We start from the raw sequence: 19954 nt of genomic DNA, 5'->3' as shown, positions 1-19954 counted from the left end.
GTGTGTGTGTGTGTGTGTGGGCTGTTTTCAGCGTGTGCTTTTTTTCATGTAGGTACCGCATCACCATTGGTAACAAGACGTGCGTGTTTGAGAAGGAGAACGACCCGTCGCTGCTGCGCTCTCCGTCTGCTGGTAAACTCATCCAGTACTCGGTGGAGGACGGAGGTCATGTGTTCGCGGGCCAGTGCTACGCTGAAATCGAGGTATGCGTGGGCGAAGTGTTCTTGTGCTATTGTTGCAGCTACAGTAGTGATTTATGCATATAATGGACCTGGAAGAAAAAAATAAAGCTGCTTATGTCACGTCTTGAAACGTTATTCAGAGCTCCGGGGCTGGATTTCTTTTTCTTCCTCTTCTTCTTGAATTAATTCCAGATAATTCATGTGTAATAGGAAATGTGTACAGGACAAGCAAGCTTACTTACCGCTGCTTTAAGTAGTTCCCCTCTCTTGGAAAACAGTTGCTTTTGATGAGTTGAAATTGCTTAATGGTTAGTTTTCATTATGTGATGCAGAGATGCTTTTAAAAGTGTGTGTGCGTGTGTGCATGGCCAGGTGATGAAGATGGTGATGACGCTGACTGCAGCAGAGTCGGGATGTATTCACTACGTAAAGCGAGCAGGAGCCGTGCTGGAACCGGGGTGCGTTATAGCCAAACTGCAGCTGGACGACCCCAGCAGGGTGCAGCAGGTAGGGTTTTGTTTTGTTTTCCCACTGTTTTACATTTCAGCTCGTTACATGATGTAACTAATTAAATAAAATAGAAACCTAAGCTCCGCCCCTGGTCGTTTGGACTTGTTACATGGCAAATTCAGGATATATTAGGACTGAAACTGGGTTAGAAGGTGTGAGGTAAAAAATATTTAGCTGTGTGTTTGGTGTGTGTGTGTGGTCTAGGCGGAGCTGCATACCGGAGTGCTACCCATCGTCCAGGCCGTGGCTCTCAGGGGAGAAAAACTGCACCGAGTCTTTCATAGCACTCTGGACCACCTGGTGCACATCATGAACGGCTACTGCCTACCCGAACCCTTCTTCAGTGGCAGAGTAAAGCGCGCGCACACACACACACAACACACACACACACACACACACACACACACACATACACACACACACACTCTGTCTCTCCCACACCAACGCAAAATAAGTCAATATCAGCATTTTCCAACAGTGATGTTAATAATAATAGTAATGCTAAACCATGTGTGTGTCTACTCAGCTGAAGGAGTGGGTGGAGCGGTTGATGAAGACGCTGCGGGATCCGTCGCTGCCCCTGCTGGAGCTGCAGGACATCATGACGAGCGTATCGGGTCGAATCCCCCCAGCTGTAGAGAAGGCCATCAAAAAGGAGATGGCGCAGTATGCGAGTAACATAACCTCTGTGCTCTGCCAGTTCCCCAGCCAACAGGTACACACACTCATGAATACACACATGTACACACACATTCGGACTTTGTGTTTTCTTAACATTTATTTTTTTTATTTTATTGTTAAATAATTTTTGCTTTATATGCATCCAGTGTAAATAATGAAACATGATTGTATTGCTTTCGCTGCTCATCATCATCGTTCCTGCTTTTCTGTGTCAGATCGCCAGCATCCTAGACAGCCACGCAGCAACCTTAAACAGGAAGTCGGAGCGCGAGGTCTTCTTTATGAACACGCAGAGCATTGTGCAGCTCGTCCAGAAGTCAGTTACAATACAGTCAAACAACACACACGTTCTTATTAAATCCAAACTGCTGTTCCAATAGTTTCGTGTACTCGTGTTTATCCAAACAAATGCATCCGTAGATATCGCAGCGGTATCCGCGGCCACATGAGGGCGGTGGTGATGGATTTACTCAGGCAGTACCTGAAGGTGGAGGTGCAGTTTCAGCACGGTGAGCTGTGTTCTTCATCATACAGACAAACATCACACAAATAATAATGATGTTGATGTCTATTCTGTGTTGAAAAACTGTACAGGTTGTAACCGAGCCTTTAATAAATGCTAGAGATATTTGTCCAAAATGGACACATGGGTGTGGGTGTGTGTGAAGAATAATGGACAGAAAATCTTTCTGTGATTTCAGGTCACTATGACAAGTGTGTGTTCACGCTGCGTGAGGAAAACAAAGGCGACATGGCCAACGTGCTTAACTACATCTTCTCTCATGCACAAGTCACCAAGAAGAACTCTTTGGTTACCATGCTGATTGTAAGTACACACCTGCCCCTTCACACACACACACACACACGGGTTATTCTACTGTACCTCAACTCGATTCGTCAACTTCTTATCTCACTCTGTTCGTCTCTAGGATCAGTTGTGTGGGCGGGACCCCACGCTGACCGATGAGCTCATGGCCATTCTTACCGAGCTCACCCAGCTCAGCAAGACCACCAACGCCAAAGTGGCTCTGCGTGCCCGCCAGGTACACACACAAACACACACAACAGAACCAATTTCAGGGAAGCTGCTTGAATGAGTTACTAAAGCTCTCCTGGCTTCGATTCGAAGGTGCTGATCGCGTCTCACCTGCCTTCATACGAACTGCGCCACAACCAGGTGGAGTCCATCTTCCTCTCTGCCATCGACATGTACGGCCATCAGTTCTGCATTGAGAACCTGCAGGTACACATCTACTATTTCGATTGCTGAATCCTTTGTGCAGTGGAATGAGTGAAATCTTTAGACTGTGGCACCATCTGCTGGTCACATGTGGAACTTTCTGTTGGGAAACCTCATTTCCATGGCCCATGTGATTTTATTAAGACTGAGAGGATTAAAGGGTATACATTTTTATAAATATTGTTTACATGACTTATAATTTTGACGTACAGGTGTGACCTAAATTAGTACTTTCTTTCCAAAGTAGTAAACGGAACATGAGGCTTAATTAAAAGTCTGTTGATGAAGTCGTTCATTAATCCGCTGGATTGATGAATGTGACGTCAAGTTGTCTCCCATAATTTTTCCTCTCGTTTTTCATCGTCTAGAAACTCATTCTGTCCGAGACGTCCATCTTTGACGTTTTGCCCAACTTCTTCTACCACAGCAACCAGGTGGTCCGGATGGCCGCTCTAGAGGTACGTGAAGGTACTTCTTGCATGACGTATTTATTTTATTATTTTTTTTCTTAGAAAGATTTTTAAGGAATCAGGATTCTTGTCTTCATCAGGTGTATGTTCGAAGAGCGTACATAGCGTACGAGCTCAACAGCGTCCAGCACAGACAGCTAAGGGACAATACGTGCATCGTGGAGTTTCAGTTCATGCTGCCCACCTCGCATCCAAACAGGTGCCCCAAAATATTATGCTTTGAATCCTTAAAATACTATTTCACCCACCCTAATTCAAGCCACTTTAGTGTTGACAGTTTGAAGGAGAATAGGGATAAAAGGCAAGGGGTGAATTGCCCAGGGATGTTCATCACTAACTTTGCATAAACATAAGCTAAGCTCCGCCTCCACCATTAAGGTATATGCGCTCTATTAATAACTTCTTACAGAATAATTTTTATGTAAACGCAAATGCTTTAATAGTGGTATTTAATTTAGATAGTGTTGCTTGCTAACTAAACGGGGCCAATAAGATTTTTGCATGCTCAGCACTTTGATTGGCTCTGCTTAACCAGTGCCACTCTTTGGTTTCAGATTAAAAAAAAACAAACAAATTTTTTTTTTACCAATGCAGCCAAAAAATAAATAAATGGCTGCCTGTTTGTAAAGCATGTGCTCATGTATGTTTCATTTCTTTGCATGCCTCACTCTTGACAGATTTCCTTTCGAATGAACACGTTTGAAATCTTGAAATGCTGTGAATGATGCATGTGTGTGCGAGGGAGGAGGAAGCAGTCTCTAGCGTGGTGTAGTTTGGTCATTTTAACACATAAAATAAAGAACCGCTGTATAATTGTTAATCCATCCTTCGTATCTACTAAAAAAATAAGTAAAATGTTTAAGCGAAAATTAGTGTAGCACTCGAGACTGCCTCCTGTCCCTCTCGGCCTGAAACTAACCAATCAGTAATCAATGTTGTTTGATTGCAGAGGAAACATCCCCACTCTAAACAGGTACAGTAAACATTCTTTCTACTGTCAATCAGTTTGTGTAGTAGTGTAGACTCAGATGACATAGTCTTATAAAGCAACGGTGTAAAACGCCCAGGCATTTTATGCTGTGGACACAAAGATTGGGCTTTCAATGATTTTTGAGGTAAATTAGTTAAAATCACACTTTAAATTCCCTCTAATAATGGTAACTGTCTAGCTTTAACAGTAAAATTACTAAATATTTGAGTATGCCATAGAAATCCTAAAAGATTAGCTCATGTTAGCCAAAAGGCTAGCTTTTTCTTATGTAACATGAACATCTATGAATATTTCAGATCCTTTCATATTGGTTTATTTTCTGTATGTGGCCAAGTCTAGCATTACACATTGTAAACATTTCTGAATTCTGAACAATTCTGTCACATTAGCTTATTTTGGTCATCTGGCTAGCTTAAGCAGTAAATATTATTAGTATTTGTGATTTTGAAAACTTTAGCTAACTAGCTTAATCAGTTAATATTCTAAAGGTGTAAAAAAATAAATAAATGAATTGGAAAATCCTGTCAGTATTTGCTTATGTTAGCCAGCTTGCTAGCTTCAACAGTGCAGTTTTTAATGTTTATGAGCACAAATATATAAACATATTAATTCTCCTTGAAACCCTATTAGGTTAGCAAGTGTTAGTAAGTTTAGCAAGTGTAAGCAAGTAGCTCATGTTAGCAAGATTCTTAGCGTTAACAATGAATATTTTGAATATTTATAAATACGACAGCTATCCTGTCATAAAACGTGTAGGCCTTGGTCTTTGTTAATGAACTTAATAACTTTAGCAGTAAATTTACTGAATGTTAATGAATATATCCTAAAAATCCTGTCAGATTACCTCATGTTAGCCAGCAGGACAGGTTTATCATGAGTATCGTGAACATTTATAAATATGACAGAAATCCTTTGAGAAATTTCTTTCTGCTACCTTATGGAGATCATCTGTTAGCTTTCACAGCAAATATTCTAAATATTTTAAATATTATTTATTTGACTGAAATATACTCCTGGGTATTTTTATGCTAAGCAGCTGGCTAGCTTTACCAGTAAATACCTGGATTTTGAACAGGATATTTAGGTCATAAATATAAACCTTTATGACCTAAATATCCTGTTCAAAATCCAGTCAGTTTAGCTCATGTTAACAAGATTGTTGACTTTATTAGTGATTAGTGAAATATTTATGAATTAGACAGAAATCCTTGTAGACATCTTGTCATGTTGGGTATAATGGCTGTATAGTGGTTATAGTGGCTATGTTTAACAGTAGATATAATTATTTATTGATTTTATTGATGAATCCTGTCATTTTACTGAAACTAGCTTACTACAGTGCCTTGCAAAAGTAGTCATATCCCTTGAACTTTACCACAATTTGTCACGTTACAACCACAAAGGTAAAAAGTTATTTATCAGGATTTTACATGATAGACCAACACAAAGTTGCACATAATTGTAAAGTTGAAAGTTTTTACAAATAAAAATCTAAACTGTAGCTTAGCAACATTCTAAACATTTAAAGTTAAAAAAATCCTCTCAGATTAGCTTATTTTAGCCAACTGGCTAGCTGTGTCAGTAAATATTTAGGAACATGTACAAATCTTCTTATAAATCTTGCCAGGTTAGTACACATTAGCAAGCAATATTTAAAATTGTTATGAACAGAACAAACTTTTTCAGTTTAGCTCATGCCATCTAGTTGGCTAAGTTTTGCTGAAAATATTTGTGAAGTTGTATCAATTTTAAAAATGTGTTACCTGATAAACTTAATTTCAGTGTGCTAGCTAACAACAGTTTCAATCATTCGCTAGCTTATTGTTCCTAGTGTTTATTTTCAGCTCTATATTAAAAAAAATTCCCTGACAATGCTTATTTTTATGTAAAATGTTGATTTTTCACATAAAAATGTTAATCTCTCTTCCTCTCTTAAAAACTCTCTTTCAAAAACTAAAGTGTGTTTGGGGTGATGTTAGGACTCCAAAACTAATTTAGCATGGCTTATTGTTGTGTTTGTGTGTAATACAGTCCAGACATCATGCTGGGTTTGAATTAAGTGTCTTAATTATTGAGTTTAATTGGGACATGCCCCTTGCTGAGTGTATGTTACTCTGTGCAATTGTTCTCTCAGGAAACTCTCCGTACCACTTCTGGACTACAAACCTAAAGCTATAGCAGCTACATGTATAGCCGATGATGATAAAACTGCCACGACTAGCCTTGACACATCTACGGCTAGCCAGTCTTCATCTAATGACCTTGTGTACAGGTAGAATGAGAACGGCTCACTGAGTTAAGAGTGAAGCTTTAAAAATCCGAGGTACCGTTGAAAGCAGTATAAGGATGCTGCGCTCAACAGTGCTAAACAATTCTAACACTGTGTAAAAATTAATTGATCGAGATTATTGTTTATCCTAAACGTAGAAAGGGATGGTGAGATATTAAGGTTTCTTTTTGGTGAATTACGGGATATAAGGTGCCGATTTGACTAACACCAAAGTCATGGCTTGTTTTCGCGTTAATTTGGAAAACATTTTGTAGTGATAATTTGACGAGTTTGCAGGAAGTTTTTTTTTTTTTTCACCTGTAGTTTGCCTTCTTATGAGCTGCTTTCAAGAGCTGCTATTTAAGAGATTATATACAGTACTAGTACTAAACTGAAGCAGTTCCTAAGGAAGCAAAGCTGTTCATTCTCACATCTTTTAGGGCACAAAGACTTAAGACCAGGTTTGATACCTGTGTGTGTTTGTGTGTCTGTTTGCACTTTTAGAATGTCCTTCTCATCAAACTTGAATCACTATGGCATGGTACACGTGGCCAGCGTAAGCGACGTTCTTCTGGACACCTCCTTTACCCCGCCATGTCAGCGCATGGGAGCCATGGTGTCTTTCCGCTCCTTCCAGGAATTCACCAGGTGATTGCGTGTGTTTGATTTGTTCATGAGTAACTGCAAGACTGTGATTTTAACTTAAAATTTTTGTAATTTGTTTGAGGTGTAAGCTTTTTTTTTATTTATTTTTTTATCTTTCTTATTCTCAGGAACATTAACGATGTCCTGAGCTGTTTCTCAGACTCTCCACCCACTAGCCCTTCCTTCCCCGATGGGGGAAACCCTGTCCTGTATGTAGAGGAAGACAACAAGGTGAGGAGCCCTGTTAGACCGTCTGATGCTTATTTCAGCAGTCAAATTGTAGAGATGTGGGCAAAATCTGTTCAGTTACAGTGTGAAAGTGTCTGCACTCTTACTGATTTCTTATTCTTTTGCATGTTTGTCACACTTTAATGTTTTAGATCATCAAACAAGTTTAAATATTAGCCAAAGATAACAGAAGTAAACACATCATGCAGTTTTTAAATGAAGGTTTTTATTATTAAGGGAAAACAAAATCCAAAACTACATGTACATAGCTCTGTGAAAAAGTGTTTCAAAAGTGTCCCATTATGCGTGGCGTAAAAGTAACACTGCATTTTAGAAAAAGAGCATCATACCAACAATAAAATATGGTAGTGGTAGTGTGATGGTCTGGGACTGTTTTGATGCTTCAGGACCTGGAAGACTTGCTGTAATAAATGGAACCATGAATTTTGCTGTGGACCAAAATATCCTGAAGGAGAATGTCCGGCAATCAGTTTGTGATCTCACGCTGCAGAGAACTTGGGAACCCAGCAAGTCCACTTCTGGCTAAAAAAACAAAAAACAAAATGAAGACTTTGGAGTGGCCAAGTCAAAGTCTTGAATCCAATTAAGATGCTGTGGCATGACCTTAAAAAGGTGGTTCATGCTTAATGTGGCTAAATTACAACAATTATGCAAAGCTGTGTGGGCCAAAATACCTTTACAGACTCCCAGTTGTTGCTGCTAAGGGTGGCCCAACCAGTTATTAGGCTTAGTGGGCAACTATGTAGTTTTGGATTTTGTTTTCCCTTAATAATAAAAACCTTCATTTAAAAACTGCATGTTGTGTTTACTTTTGTTATCTAATATGAATAATATTTAAATTTTATCTGAAGAATTAAGGTGTGACAAACATGCAAAAAAACACTTTTTCACACCATGGTATGTGTCACAATTATTTTGTGTGGCATTAATCACCACACTCACTTCAGAATTGTTTTTTTTAATTATGATGTTTAAATTTGAGGTGCCAAAAATGTCATTCCTTTATAGTCCTACAGGTGGCACTCTGAACTATTCACACATCCTGTGTAGCAGGAGCAAATTATTTGATTGTTTGTTTAAAATTGTAAAAAAAAAAAAAAAATTTAATCAAAATATTTACCAAATTCTGATACTTATCGACACAAACCGTTCTTCTTCTTCTTTTTTTTTTTATATTTACACTATAATAACTTTTGATTGTCTTCAGCTGAAGCTACATTCCAAAACTTTTTTTTTTTTTTTAAGCCTGTTGATACTGTAGTGGAAGAAATGTTGAAAACTGAAAAAAAAAAAAGAAAGAAAATTCATTGTCACCAGGCTGTAAGGGAGATCTTGGTGTGTTGAAATAAATTTTAAGTATCCTGGAAAAGATCTCCCACATGTTCATAGCGGTGTCCGGTTTGTTTGTAGAGCACCCTGGATGAACCCATCCACATCCTGAACGTTGCTATTAAGACCGACAGTGACATCGACGATGACGGTTTGGCCGCCATGTTCCGGGAGTTCACGCAGTCCAAGGTAAACCCACTATTTCAGACTATAATTTTTTAAAGCTCATCTCCTTCTCCGGTTGCTTCATGTAAAACTCTCGATTCTTGCTTTTTAGAAATCGGTGCTGTTTGAGCATGGCATCCGGCGGCTCACCTTCCTCGTGGCTCAAAAGGTGAGAACTACGTTTTCCACAGGATGCATTACGCCATCCGTTTTTGTCCCGCCAGCTCGTTCTTCATGTCTGTGCTTTACTAAAATGATCCAAAAAATGTGAATGAAAAAAAAAAAAAACAGTCTTAATTCTGACTCAAATCTACCCGTCCCATTGCATGTTTCTTTCTTTCTCTCCATCCCTTTGCTGTCTCGATATCATTACTAACAGGATTTCAGGAAACAGATCAACTGTGAGGTGGACCAGAGGTTCCATGTGAGTATTTCTGTGTGTATTCTATGTAAGAGAACAGATCTGCAAATACCGTTCTCCTCTCAGCTTGTAATTTCAGCTTGAACCGATTGCAGTTGACTAATTTACCGTACAATTTGACTTTAGTCACGAACAATTGCTTGAGTGTTGCTATCGAGGTAACTGATTTTATTCATTTATTTTTAACACAGAGGGAGTTCCCAAAATTCTTCACCTTCCGGTCAAGAGACAAGGTAAGTTTACTTTACTGACACAACACAACTTTGTCTTGTTTTTAGTGCTGACAGGTTAAAGGTTCAATCACATGATGAACTGCATTAAAGCAATAAACATTTTGAAAGAAGGGATTTAGAGGGATGTCAAAAAGATTCACTTTACTATTAAAGTTCAATAAATAAAAAACAGGAATGAAGAAAAGGGGTAAGTAAGGAAGGACAGAAGGAAAAAGAAACTGGAAAGAAGGTTCAGAAAGGAAGACAAAGAGGGAAAAGAAACGCAGGAAAAAATAAAAGGAAGGATAAGGAGGATGGAAAGGAAAAACAGACAGAAGGATCAGAGAGGGGAAAAGACAGGAAAAAAGAATAAGAGGGGGGAAGGGAAATGGGGAGGAAAGAAAGAGAAGTTAAATGGAAAGGAAAGTGATGAAGAAAAGAAAAAGAAATCAAGAGAGGGGAACTCGAGAAAGATTGGAAGGTGGAATAAAATGTGAAGAAGTAAGGAAGGATGGACAGAGAGAGAGAGGAAAGAATGAAAAAAATGAGAAGACAAAACGAGAGAAATACAAGAGTAAGACAGGATAGACAAATGTGGAGAAAGAACAAAAAAGAAAGTACAGACAGAAATAGAGAGATGGGGAAAAGGAGGACAAAATTCAAAGTGAGGAAGAAATGAAGAGCAAATGAACAAAAAGGAAAGGAAAGAAATAAGTAAAAAATTTAAAAGGGGAGAAATTAGGAAGAAAGGTAAGAAGGATGGGCAAATGTGGAGAAATTAAATGAAAGGAATGACAAAGAAATGGGGAGAAGGGGACAAATGGAGTGATGAAGGAATGAAAAACAAAAATATGAGTAAAAAAAGAAATAAAAATTGAAAGAAGGGAAGTAAATGAAGCTGAGGATAAAGGAAGAATGAGGGTAGGAAAATCAAGGAAGGAAGGACAAATGTGAAAGAAGGTAAAAAAAAAAATGAAAGAGGAAAGATAAAGAAATTGTGAGAAAGGGGGAAGAATAAAAATAGAGAGGATAGAAAGTATTAAAAAGTAAAATAAGTTATGGAGGGAAAAAAGAATGGACCAAAAAGAAAAATGCAATGAGGGAGAGAGGTATAGTCAGAAATAATGACGAAGAAATAAAGAGGAACCGTGGTCAGTTTCATTATCGGGTGTTTCCTTTTCTAGGACCAAGACAGTGAACAGTTTTTAAACCAGGTCGTGACTCGTTTCTATTTAAAGGGCTAAAGTTTCTGTTTTATCCAGGTCGTAACAGAGCTGTTATCTTCAACACCCATTTATCGAAAGTCTTTATGTTTGATCCCTTTGGTAGTAAAGTCGAACACCCAGAAAGCCTAGACAGAAATAACGCTAGAGTGGAGGCGGTCCTTCCCTCCTGCGCCTGCTCTCTCTCTCTGATAGCCTCTCAATCATGCTTGATAATGGCTCCTCCTGACTGTGATAGTTTTCTAAAATGGTTCCACCAAAGCTCATTACTTTAATGAACTTTTTAATTATTTTGCCCATTTGAGAGAGATGACGTCCATTAGCTAGCTGTGATTACCTACATTTACTAAATCTAGCCTGCTATTAGCGCTGCGGGGGGGAGGGCGTAAAGGGGGCAGGGGTGGCGTCGGGTGGATTGCACCACTTTCTGCTCTCGTCGCACACTCCAAATTTAAAACGACTAATTTCACCCTCTCCATCTCGCAGCTATCGTTTATGAAAAGTTTTTCCGTGACTGTTTTGTTCGTGCTTCCAGTTTGAGGAGGACCGGATCTACAGGCACTTGGAGCCGGCGCTGGCCTTCCAGCTGGAACTGAACCGCATGCGGAACTTTGCGCTCACCGCCATCCCGTGTGCCAACCACAAGATGCACCTCTATCTGGGCGCCGCTCGCGTGGAGGTGGGCACAGAGGTCACCGACTACCGCTTCTTCGTGCGCGCCATCATCCGCCACTCGGACCTCGTCACTAAGGTGCGGGACACACTTTAAGTCTACTTGGTAGCGTTTGTACAGTGTTGTACGCTGCTTTCTTAATGTAGTGCAAATTAACGTAGTATTACTTGACTTTTTGTGCTTTTTAAAAAAAAAAAAAAAAAAAAAAATTTTTTTTTTAGGAAGCCTCTTTTGAGTACCTGCACAACGAGGCTGAGAGACTGCTCTTGGAAGCCATGGACGAGCTCGAGGTGGCCTTTAACAACACCACAGTTCGTACAGACTGCAACCACATCTTCCTCAATTTCGTCCCCACTGTCATCATGGATCCCTCGAAGGTTACTCAGTACTGTACGTTGCTCAAATAGAAGCCCCTGATTCACTGTGTGCTCTGAGAATTAAACACTGTGTCTGTTTCGTCTCAGATCGAGGAGTCTGTACGCTCCATGGTGATGCGTTATGGCAGTCGGCTATGGAAGCTGCGCGTGCTCCAGGCCGAGCTAAAGATTAACATCCGGCTCACGCCCACGGGCAAGCAGATCCCCATCCGCCTCTTCCTGACCAACGAGAGCGGCTACTACCTGGACATCAGTCTGTACAAGGAGGTCACGGACTCTCGCACGGGACAGGTGGGGCCCAGTGACCGTCAGGTGGGGCTCACACGTCTGTCGCTCAAACACATGTACACACTAATGTCGTCAGTGTCACAAGGATGAAAATAATTAGTGATGATGATGATAGTAAAACAAATTATTTAAAATTATTATTTTAATCAGGCAAGATTTTTTTTTCATATTTTTCTTTTTACAGCAGATGAGGTAGGTCTTATCGTCATGATGCCACGCCATGATTGTCAAGTACACAATAAATAAGAAGACTATTCATAAAAATGACGAGTCATGCCATTATTTTCTTGGCCTTGCACATCTATCTATAAAAAAATATTGTTTAGAATTGTTTTGTACAGCATGTAGTGGTTACATTTACATTTAGGCATTTGGCAGACGCTCTTATCCAGAGCGACTTACATTTTTATCTCATTATACATCTGAGCAGTTGAGGGTTAAGGGCCGCGCTCAAGGGCCCAACAGGGGTAACCTGGTGGTTGTGGGGTTTGAACCTGGGATCTTCCGAACCATAGTCCAATGCCTTAACCACTGAGCTACCCCTGGCCTCGTTAGCTCTGTCGCCTCCAGGGTCAGGGTTCGATTCCCGTCTCTGTTCATGGAGTTTGCATGCAGGGTACTCCGGTTTCCTCCCACAGTCCGAAGATATGCAGGTTAGGCTAATTGGCGTTCACCAATTGTCCGTAATGTGTAAATGGATTTGCACCCTGTTCAGGTTGTACTCTGCCTCGTGCCCTAAGCCTCCTGGGATAGACTCCAGGTCCCTGCGACCCTGAATACAGGATAAAGCGGTATAGAAGATAAGTGAGTGTTTTGTACAGTCTGTGTTTTTAGTATGTTAGTTAGGCCCGATCTCTCTTCCATGGCACTTAGATCACATGACCTGAGACCTCATTATAATTTTCAACCATCAAGGGAGACACAGAGACAACTCACAAAAAAAATCAAGCTTTTTACAGAATCTGCCATAAATCTTTTTTTGTTTCAACACCTAGTCATGTGACCGATGTATTTGCATACTCATTAATATTCATTAGTGTCTGCCAAAGATGGGCGTGGACACAGGATCAGCCTCGTCTGTGTTGAATGTTTATACAATACAGTGTGTTTGCTATAGTGATTTTATTTTATTCTTCTTTATTTTAACATACATTCTTACACACGTAATATAAATCCTGAGAACCATGTATGGTCTGTGACAATCTTTGTAGTGTGTCCATGTCAAAGCAGTCAAACATGTACTGTATTTAGTATATTTATTTTTTTCCTTCTATTGATCATTAGGGCCCAAGCACTATGACATCATTCCTATGTCATCATATAGGCACTCCTGTTATTTTAAGGATTTTCTTTCACGGCATTTAGGGCTTTTTGGAGTTTAAAAAGTCATGAAGAATGGCAGAGAGGATCAGGATGCCTGAGAGTTTTGGCCCTGGGCGTGGCATTAGAGGAATTATTAATCTCTCGAACGGGTCAGCTCTGACAACACCTTAAACTTCTGTTGAAAAATGTCTGATAACTTTTTGTGTGACATCATAGTGTGATGTTTTTCTCCCCGCAGCATCTGGGCTTTTTGGAGATCTAAACAAAATCCCCCCCTTTTCTAAATTGATGTCATAATGGTGATCACATGCCTGTATCCACTGTGCCCACTGTCTTTCTGGTGCGCCTGTGTGGCGATGGCACAGGGTGCTTTGGCCCGGCCATCGTTGCTTGCAGTTATATTTTTAATTATTGTCCAATATTACTGCAAATTATTATATTTTCTGCTGAAAGAATGGCTTCAACTCAGTCTGTGTTTCATATTCAAGCCCAGACATCAGTGTCGGTTACTCCAGTGTATCTTCTTTTTTTTATTCCTTTATAGCACTGTTTTTCATTTTATTATTTTTTTCCAGATCATGTTCCAGGCGTACGGAGACAAGCAGGGGCCTCTTCATGGCATGCTCATCAACACACCATATGTCACGAAAGACCTGCTGCAGTCCAAACGTTTTCAGGCCCAGAGCCTCGGCACCACCTACGTCTACGACTTGCCCGAGATGTTCAGACAGGTACGCTCAGCTACGATAACGATGATAATAATAATAATAATAATAATAATAATTATAATAAAGATCAGCAAAAGCATTAATATGAAAACATCTACATTAAAAAAATTTTTTTAAAAAACAAGATTCAGAGTGGAAATAATAAAACAATTAAAATGAATCATAAATACCCAAAGATCTTAATTTAATATGAATTTTTAATTAATCAATATATCTTATTTCATGCAATGCTGTATAACGAAAACGCAAGTTGTCTTATTCCAGACGTATTAGGAAGCATAATTTAGTGCTGTGGTTTTTCTTTCTTTTTTTTTTCTTTCTTCCATTTTTTTCGTAATTTTCCTTCCCTCTGTCTTTCTTACATCCATTCAGGCACTGAAAAAGTTGTGGCAGTCCATGGATGCGTACGCTCACCTGCCCAAGTGCCCACTACCCTCCGAGCTTCTCACCTTCACTGAGCTGGTGCTGGACACTCAGGGTCAGCTGGTGCAGATGAATCGCCTCCCCGGGGGCAACGAGGTCAGACCCTTAAGTACTGTTTAGAATCTTAACAAATTAAAATAAAAAACTTTAAATGCGCGGTAAAGTGAAATTCAGGAAACTGTATGTTTTAGATCGGCATGGTGGCATGGCGGATGACCCTCCGGACGCCCGAGTACCCTGCCGGCCGCGACATCATTGTGATCAGCAACGACATCACGCACAAGATCGGCTCGTTCGGGCCGCAGGAAGACGTCCTCTTCCAGCAGGCGTCGGAGATGGCGCGTGAGAGCGGCATTCCGCGCATCTACATCGCTGCCAACAGCGGCGCCCGAATAGGACTGGCAGAGGAGATCAGACACATGTTCCACGTGGCCTGGCAGGACCCGGCCGACCCGTACAAGGTGGGACACACAGGAGATAAAATACATCTAAAGGAAATAAGCTCAAGTTCAAATAGCGCTGGCGGGCGTACGTCATATGGAGCTCGGAAAATGCACGTGGAACTTAACTGGTTTTCTCTTGCAGGGATTCAAGTACCTGTACCTCACACCTCAGGACTATAAGAAGGTCTCGGCGCTGAACTCCGTGCACTGCGAGCATGTGGAAGACGAAGGGGAATCGAGGTGTGCACACGATTATGTTTGTTTATTTATTTATTTATTCGACTGATCTTGTCATGCAAATCAACTTATTGTTTGTGTGTCTCCAGGTATAAGATCACAGACATCATCGGAAAGGAGGAGGGTTTAGGTGTTGAGAACCTGAGAGGCTCAGGGATGATCGCTGGAGAATCTTCACTTGCGTATGAAGAGATCATCACCATGAATCTGGTACTAAAATATTTATTTAATAAAGATATCTGTCTGTAAAGTAAAATTTGCTTGTAATCGAGCATCGTCTTGTTGCTCAGGTGACGTGTAGGGCCATCGGGATCGGCGCATACCTGGTGCGACTCGGCCAGAGGACCATCCAGGTCGAGAACTCGCACATCATCCTGACCGGAGCCGGAGCCCTCAACAAGGTGCGTAGCTATGGCTAGAGCCTTTCCCAATTGTCCCGGATTTCTTCCAACTGACCAAACAATTTAAGCAAAGAATGGAATTTTACAGCGCGTATACAATTAACAAACTCCACGTCCACATCCACTAATCAGTTAACTCAAATAAAAACAGAGAATTAACAAACGGATCCAGCCCGTGTCTGGGAATTACTCCGACCCTAACGCCGAAACAGGTTTGAGACTATGCTCTATAATCGGTTCCGCTTTCTGAGCCGCCGCATATTAATCTGTGCAGCGAAAACCATTTTCCCTTTTTAGTCTCTCGTATACAAATGGCCGTCATAACTGTTTGCTCACATGCATAAATTTCCACGCTGCCCCGGCAGATAAGGCCAGTTTAATTTGCTCCCTGTTTAATTGCATCAGTAAATTTCAGGCCGTGGAGTGCAGCATGGTGACGGCGTAGGACCGGTTTTGTTTTGTTATTTATTTATATTTCACTTTCTTCCCAATCACATTCCTCTCATCTACGTCTCGATAGATTGCTGCTTCATTTGTGCGATTAATAAATCAACACTTTCGTGATAAGGATTGTAATGAAGTTGCTTAGGAAAGTCAACTGTATGTCTTTCTTGAAAATGACTCGATCACAACCGTTTTTAGGCTCTTCACCCTCTGCTTTGTGGACATTTTTAATTGTTTGGCCATTCATTTTCACACCATTGTTCCTCGGGAATTTCCATTTCCACGTTTCTTTCTTTCTTTCTGGTCCTGCAGGTCTGGTAGTGTTAATGTTCTGTTTTGTTTTTTTTTAAAGAAAGATTGGCATTGTTATTTACATAGAAATGGGTTGATGCCCGAGGCATCAAGGGAGAAAAGGGCACCTGTATCATTCCTGGGCAAACTATCTCTGACACTTTTATTAATTTTACTGTGGTGAAAAATAACACGTTTCACACTTTGGTCTGTGGCGTACCTAAAGTATATTCTAAAACCTCATGGTTTGCTACTAATTTGCCAACACCTGCTACGATTTCTTTCCAACCCCCTACAAAACACAGTATTGGTGCTAATTTATTTTTATTTTTTTTATGTTCTACAGTACATATAATACAGAAAATGTGTGTGCCAAAGAAGCTACTTCTGAAGTGACCAATCTTGCTTCCCTAAAAATTTCAAGTTGCTAATTTCAACCATTTTGGAGAGATGATTTTATATGAGCCTCAAAAATGGCCATTTTACAGTGTTGTACTGTCTCGCTTCAAACAATAATCATTTAGATCGACAATTATTCAAAATATTGATACTAAAATTGGTGTAAGTTTCTATAAGCATATGACCTGTAAAAATTGTAGCTTAAAGCATTCCATGCAAAATTTATTTCTTTTTTAAATCTGTAGTGTTTGTAACCATGTCAAATTCATGCTTCAATATCTTAAAAATGTAACATTTTAGAATAAAACTCTTTTTAGTAGGGATGCACCGAAATGAAAATTCTGGGCCGAAAACGAAACCGAAATTTTTGGATGCACTTGGCCGAAAACCGATACCGAAACCAAAAATGGCTTCATTAAAAAACGTTTAAAATATTTTCTTTTTGTTTGTATTAAAAAAACTACAAATTAATTAAGCAATCAAACTGTTATTGATAATAAATAACAGTAATAAGGCTGTTTAACAATAACAAAACTTGCTTCCAAGTGCTTCCAAACCGCCGACATACTCCGTGTTTGATGCGTAATGACAGCGCGAACGAGACGGGAGGATGGGAGAGGCGTGGCGACAATTTCGGCTTTTATTTTCGGCGCTTTCTTACGTTTCTTACGAAAATTTTCTGCGGCCGAAATTTCGGTGCATCCCTACTTTTTAGGTTTGTTTCTTTTCATGTGGAATCTAAATCGACCAAGTTTTATCTGAATGACAATTAAGATCATTAAAAGATTTGAAAAAAGTTATGGACACTACAGACATAAAAGGACATATAAATTGTATTCAACAAATGTGTTTCGTTTTATCTGATAAAAATTTAAATGTGTAGCAAATTTAAGAAAAATGAAGCATGGATCAGGAGATAAGAAGCATTAAATATAATAAAAAAGAATGTTACATGGTCCTATCTGAAAATTCACTTTACAATTTTACTATTCTGATTTTATTAAAATGGCGATTCTATTCCACAATTTTATAAATATCCCAATTCGATATTATTTTTTTCAGATTTTGTTAAATTTTAAGACCTTGAACCATTTAAATAGTTGCCATAACTCGAAAATCGTATACCAAAATTTTATTCAGCTAATAATAATTAGTAATTAAATGTAACTCATACCTTATAACATTAGTTTTCTCACTTAAAAACCAAATGCAGCATTTAAACAATACAAAATAACTTAGAATTCAAGAGTATTGAGACCAAAGTGAACTTCGCTGTTTTAATGACATTCTAAAAATTTTTTACAATAATGAAAATCGAGATAAAAAGAATAATTTGTTATCTTCTTTTTTTTCTCATTGGTGCTGGAGAAGACCGAGACGTTAGCTATAGAATCTGAATATCATTGTCACATAGCCAGTCTTTTCTAGTTTTTCAGTTAATTAGCACAGTTCTTCAGCCTGCTGATAGGCTAGAACTAATTAGTGAGATCACATGTTTTGTCCACAGGTAGAGCTCTACAGTAATACATGGCACATGTTGTCTGAATGATCAAAAGGCTGCACAGCTTGTTCACATCAGTTTGCAGTTCTGCACTTAGCAGAGCCACAACAATTCTTGAGTAATCGTGATTTGAAATTGAGACCAACTGGAAGCAAATTGAAGGAATTTGGCTTAAGTTTTTGATTCTACTTTTTAAAGAAGCATGAGCAACCTGTGTATGAAGTCATGAAGAACCTCGACAATCCACCTTAAAATAACTTACAACTTAATATGATTTTTTTTTTAATCAAAGACTACATTGCAATTTTTTAAGTATGCTAGAATAGTTTTTTTGTTTGTTTTTTCGATGGCTGTGATTTCTCCCGAGCCACAACCAAACTCCAGACAATTTCCTACAATCGTGAGATTATACCATTTCAAAATGTAGAAAAGGCTCCTTAACCTTTTTTTCTCTTTACGTCTTACAATCCTAGTAGTTCTAAACGAGCTGTTTCTCATTCAGTCCTACACGTAGAGAAATCATTAACAGGGTGTGTGCTCTGAGCAGGATCGTTCCTGCTTCCTTTTAAACTGTGGATGTAAAACAGACATTTATGTTGTTTAAGTTATGGCGTGTAAAGTGTTATTTGGGTTTGTCAGGTCAGTGGCGTGACCGGGAGGTCAGAGCACACCATGACCCCTTTTCATTATTCTTTATGAGCTGTCTTGGCTTGCAGGCAGGTGCTTACATTTGGAGGGTAAACGCTCGATAGCTAAACATGGTGTCGTCCTCCGGCGGCGTCATTTATGAGCTTTTAACGACTACGCTTGAATAGCGAGAATAGATCTTCCCGCTCCTCGGGGCTGTAAATAAGTCAGCGTCAGCGGGTCGGAAGCCTTCGGGCACTGACGTGACGCTGATGGTATTGACCCAGGTAAGATGTGCCGGTGCAGGAAAAACGGACTATTCACAGTCTAAACAGATAAACAGTTATAATTTCTGAGGATTTGAGTAGAATATTAAAAACAACTTTGAGGAAGATCTCTCTCTTTTTGTTTTGTTTTTTATTAATTTTTCTTCACTGCAGGTGCTCGGTCGTGAGGTTTACACGTCTAATAACCAGCTGGGAGGCGTGCAGATCATGCACAACAACGGCGTCACACACACCACCGTGTGCGACGACTTCGAGGGCGTTTACACACTGCTGCACTGGCTGTCCTACATGCCCAAGGTGGAAGGCTCGCACCCACCGCTCACTAATTATTCAATTTATTTATTTTTGATCCATCATATAGACACATTAAGAGACGTATTTTTTAAAACATTTTCTTTTTTCAGAACACTTCGAGCCCCGTACCGCTCTTAGCAGCCAAGGACCCCATCGACCGGCCGGTGGAGTTTATACCCACCAAAGCACCATATGACCCTCGGTGGATGCTGGCGGGACGAGCCAATCAGAGTGAGCCTCAGGCATACCATATATATATATATATGTATGAAATGAGTGTAGAAGGAATTTTATAAAGGTCTTTTAAGGTCTAGAGATTTTATTTACACTATATTTTATGTTAAGATCATAAGGACTCGGAAGCTGTTTTTTTTCCTCCTTTGTTTGAAAGGATTTGAATCAGATATCAGAGGTATGTGTGTGTGTGTGTGTATTGGGTCAGGAACTGCACCAGTAGATCACTGTAGACTCGCTGTAAGATGTTCAGGTTCTGGGTTCACAGAGATAAGGCTGCGATGGACGGCCCTCGCTCGGCTTTACCGCCAGGAGAGATTCCACATCTAAGTAATTACAGCGGAGAGAGAGAGTGAAAGAGAGAGAGAGAGAGAGAGAGACGCGGCCTCGGGCCCAG

The 19954-nt window shown here is 39.8% G+C and overlaps 1 protein-coding gene across 9 annotated transcripts in view; it reads left to right on the top strand.

Moving 5' to 3' along the window:
• acaca (acetyl-CoA carboxylase alpha) overlaps positions 1–19954 on the top strand; it is a 42116-nt gene that overhangs the window by 14799 nt on the left and 7363 nt on the right. The window contains exons 17-46 of one of the 9 annotated variants that reach the window (XM_053485801.1): positions 53–203; positions 555–689; positions 897–1043; positions 1219–1407; positions 1589–1689; positions 1794–1882; positions 2075–2199; positions 2303–2416; positions 2503–2616; positions 2982–3071; positions 3164–3282; positions 4033–4056; positions 6209–6346; positions 6848–6991; positions 7117–7219; positions 8648–8755; positions 8844–8900; positions 9111–9155; positions 9344–9385; positions 11123–11338; positions 11482–11637; positions 11725–11928; positions 13824–13979; positions 14349–14495; positions 14591–14860; positions 14985–15082; positions 15169–15289; positions 15370–15480; positions 19183–19326; positions 19434–19554. In XM_053485801.1, the coding sequence (XP_053341776.1) occupies positions 53–203; positions 555–689; positions 897–1043; positions 1219–1407; positions 1589–1689; positions 1794–1882; positions 2075–2199; positions 2303–2416; positions 2503–2616; positions 2982–3071; positions 3164–3282; positions 4033–4056; positions 6209–6346; positions 6848–6991; positions 7117–7219; positions 8648–8755; positions 8844–8900; positions 9111–9155; positions 9344–9385; positions 11123–11338; positions 11482–11637; positions 11725–11928; positions 13824–13979; positions 14349–14495; positions 14591–14860; positions 14985–15082; positions 15169–15289; positions 15370–15480; positions 19183–19326; positions 19434–19554 (3779 nt within the window). Of the gene's footprint in view, positions 1–52; positions 204–554; positions 690–896; positions 1044–1218; positions 1408–1588; positions 1690–1793; positions 1883–2074; positions 2200–2302; positions 2417–2502; positions 2617–2981; positions 3072–3163; positions 3283–4032; positions 4057–6208; positions 6347–6847; positions 6992–7116; positions 7220–8647; positions 8756–8843; positions 8901–9110; positions 9156–9343; positions 9386–11122; positions 11339–11481; positions 11638–11724; positions 11950–13823; positions 13980–14348; positions 14496–14590; positions 14861–14984; positions 15083–15168; positions 15290–15369; positions 15481–19182; positions 19327–19433; positions 19555–19954 lie in introns of all 9 variants that reach the window. The other 8 variants (XM_053485800.1, XM_053485805.1, XM_053485804.1 and 5 more) reach the window with 8 other exon arrangements.

The sequence above is a fragment of the Clarias gariepinus genome, chromosome 24 (assembly GCF_024256425.1).
Source record: "Clarias gariepinus isolate MV-2021 ecotype Netherlands chromosome 24, CGAR_prim_01v2, whole genome shotgun sequence".
Classification (NCBI taxonomy): Eukaryota; Metazoa; Chordata; class Actinopteri; order Siluriformes; family Clariidae; genus Clarias; species Clarias gariepinus.
Note: the sequence above shows the minus strand (reverse complement) of the source record. Positions and strands in the feature narration are given on the sequence as shown.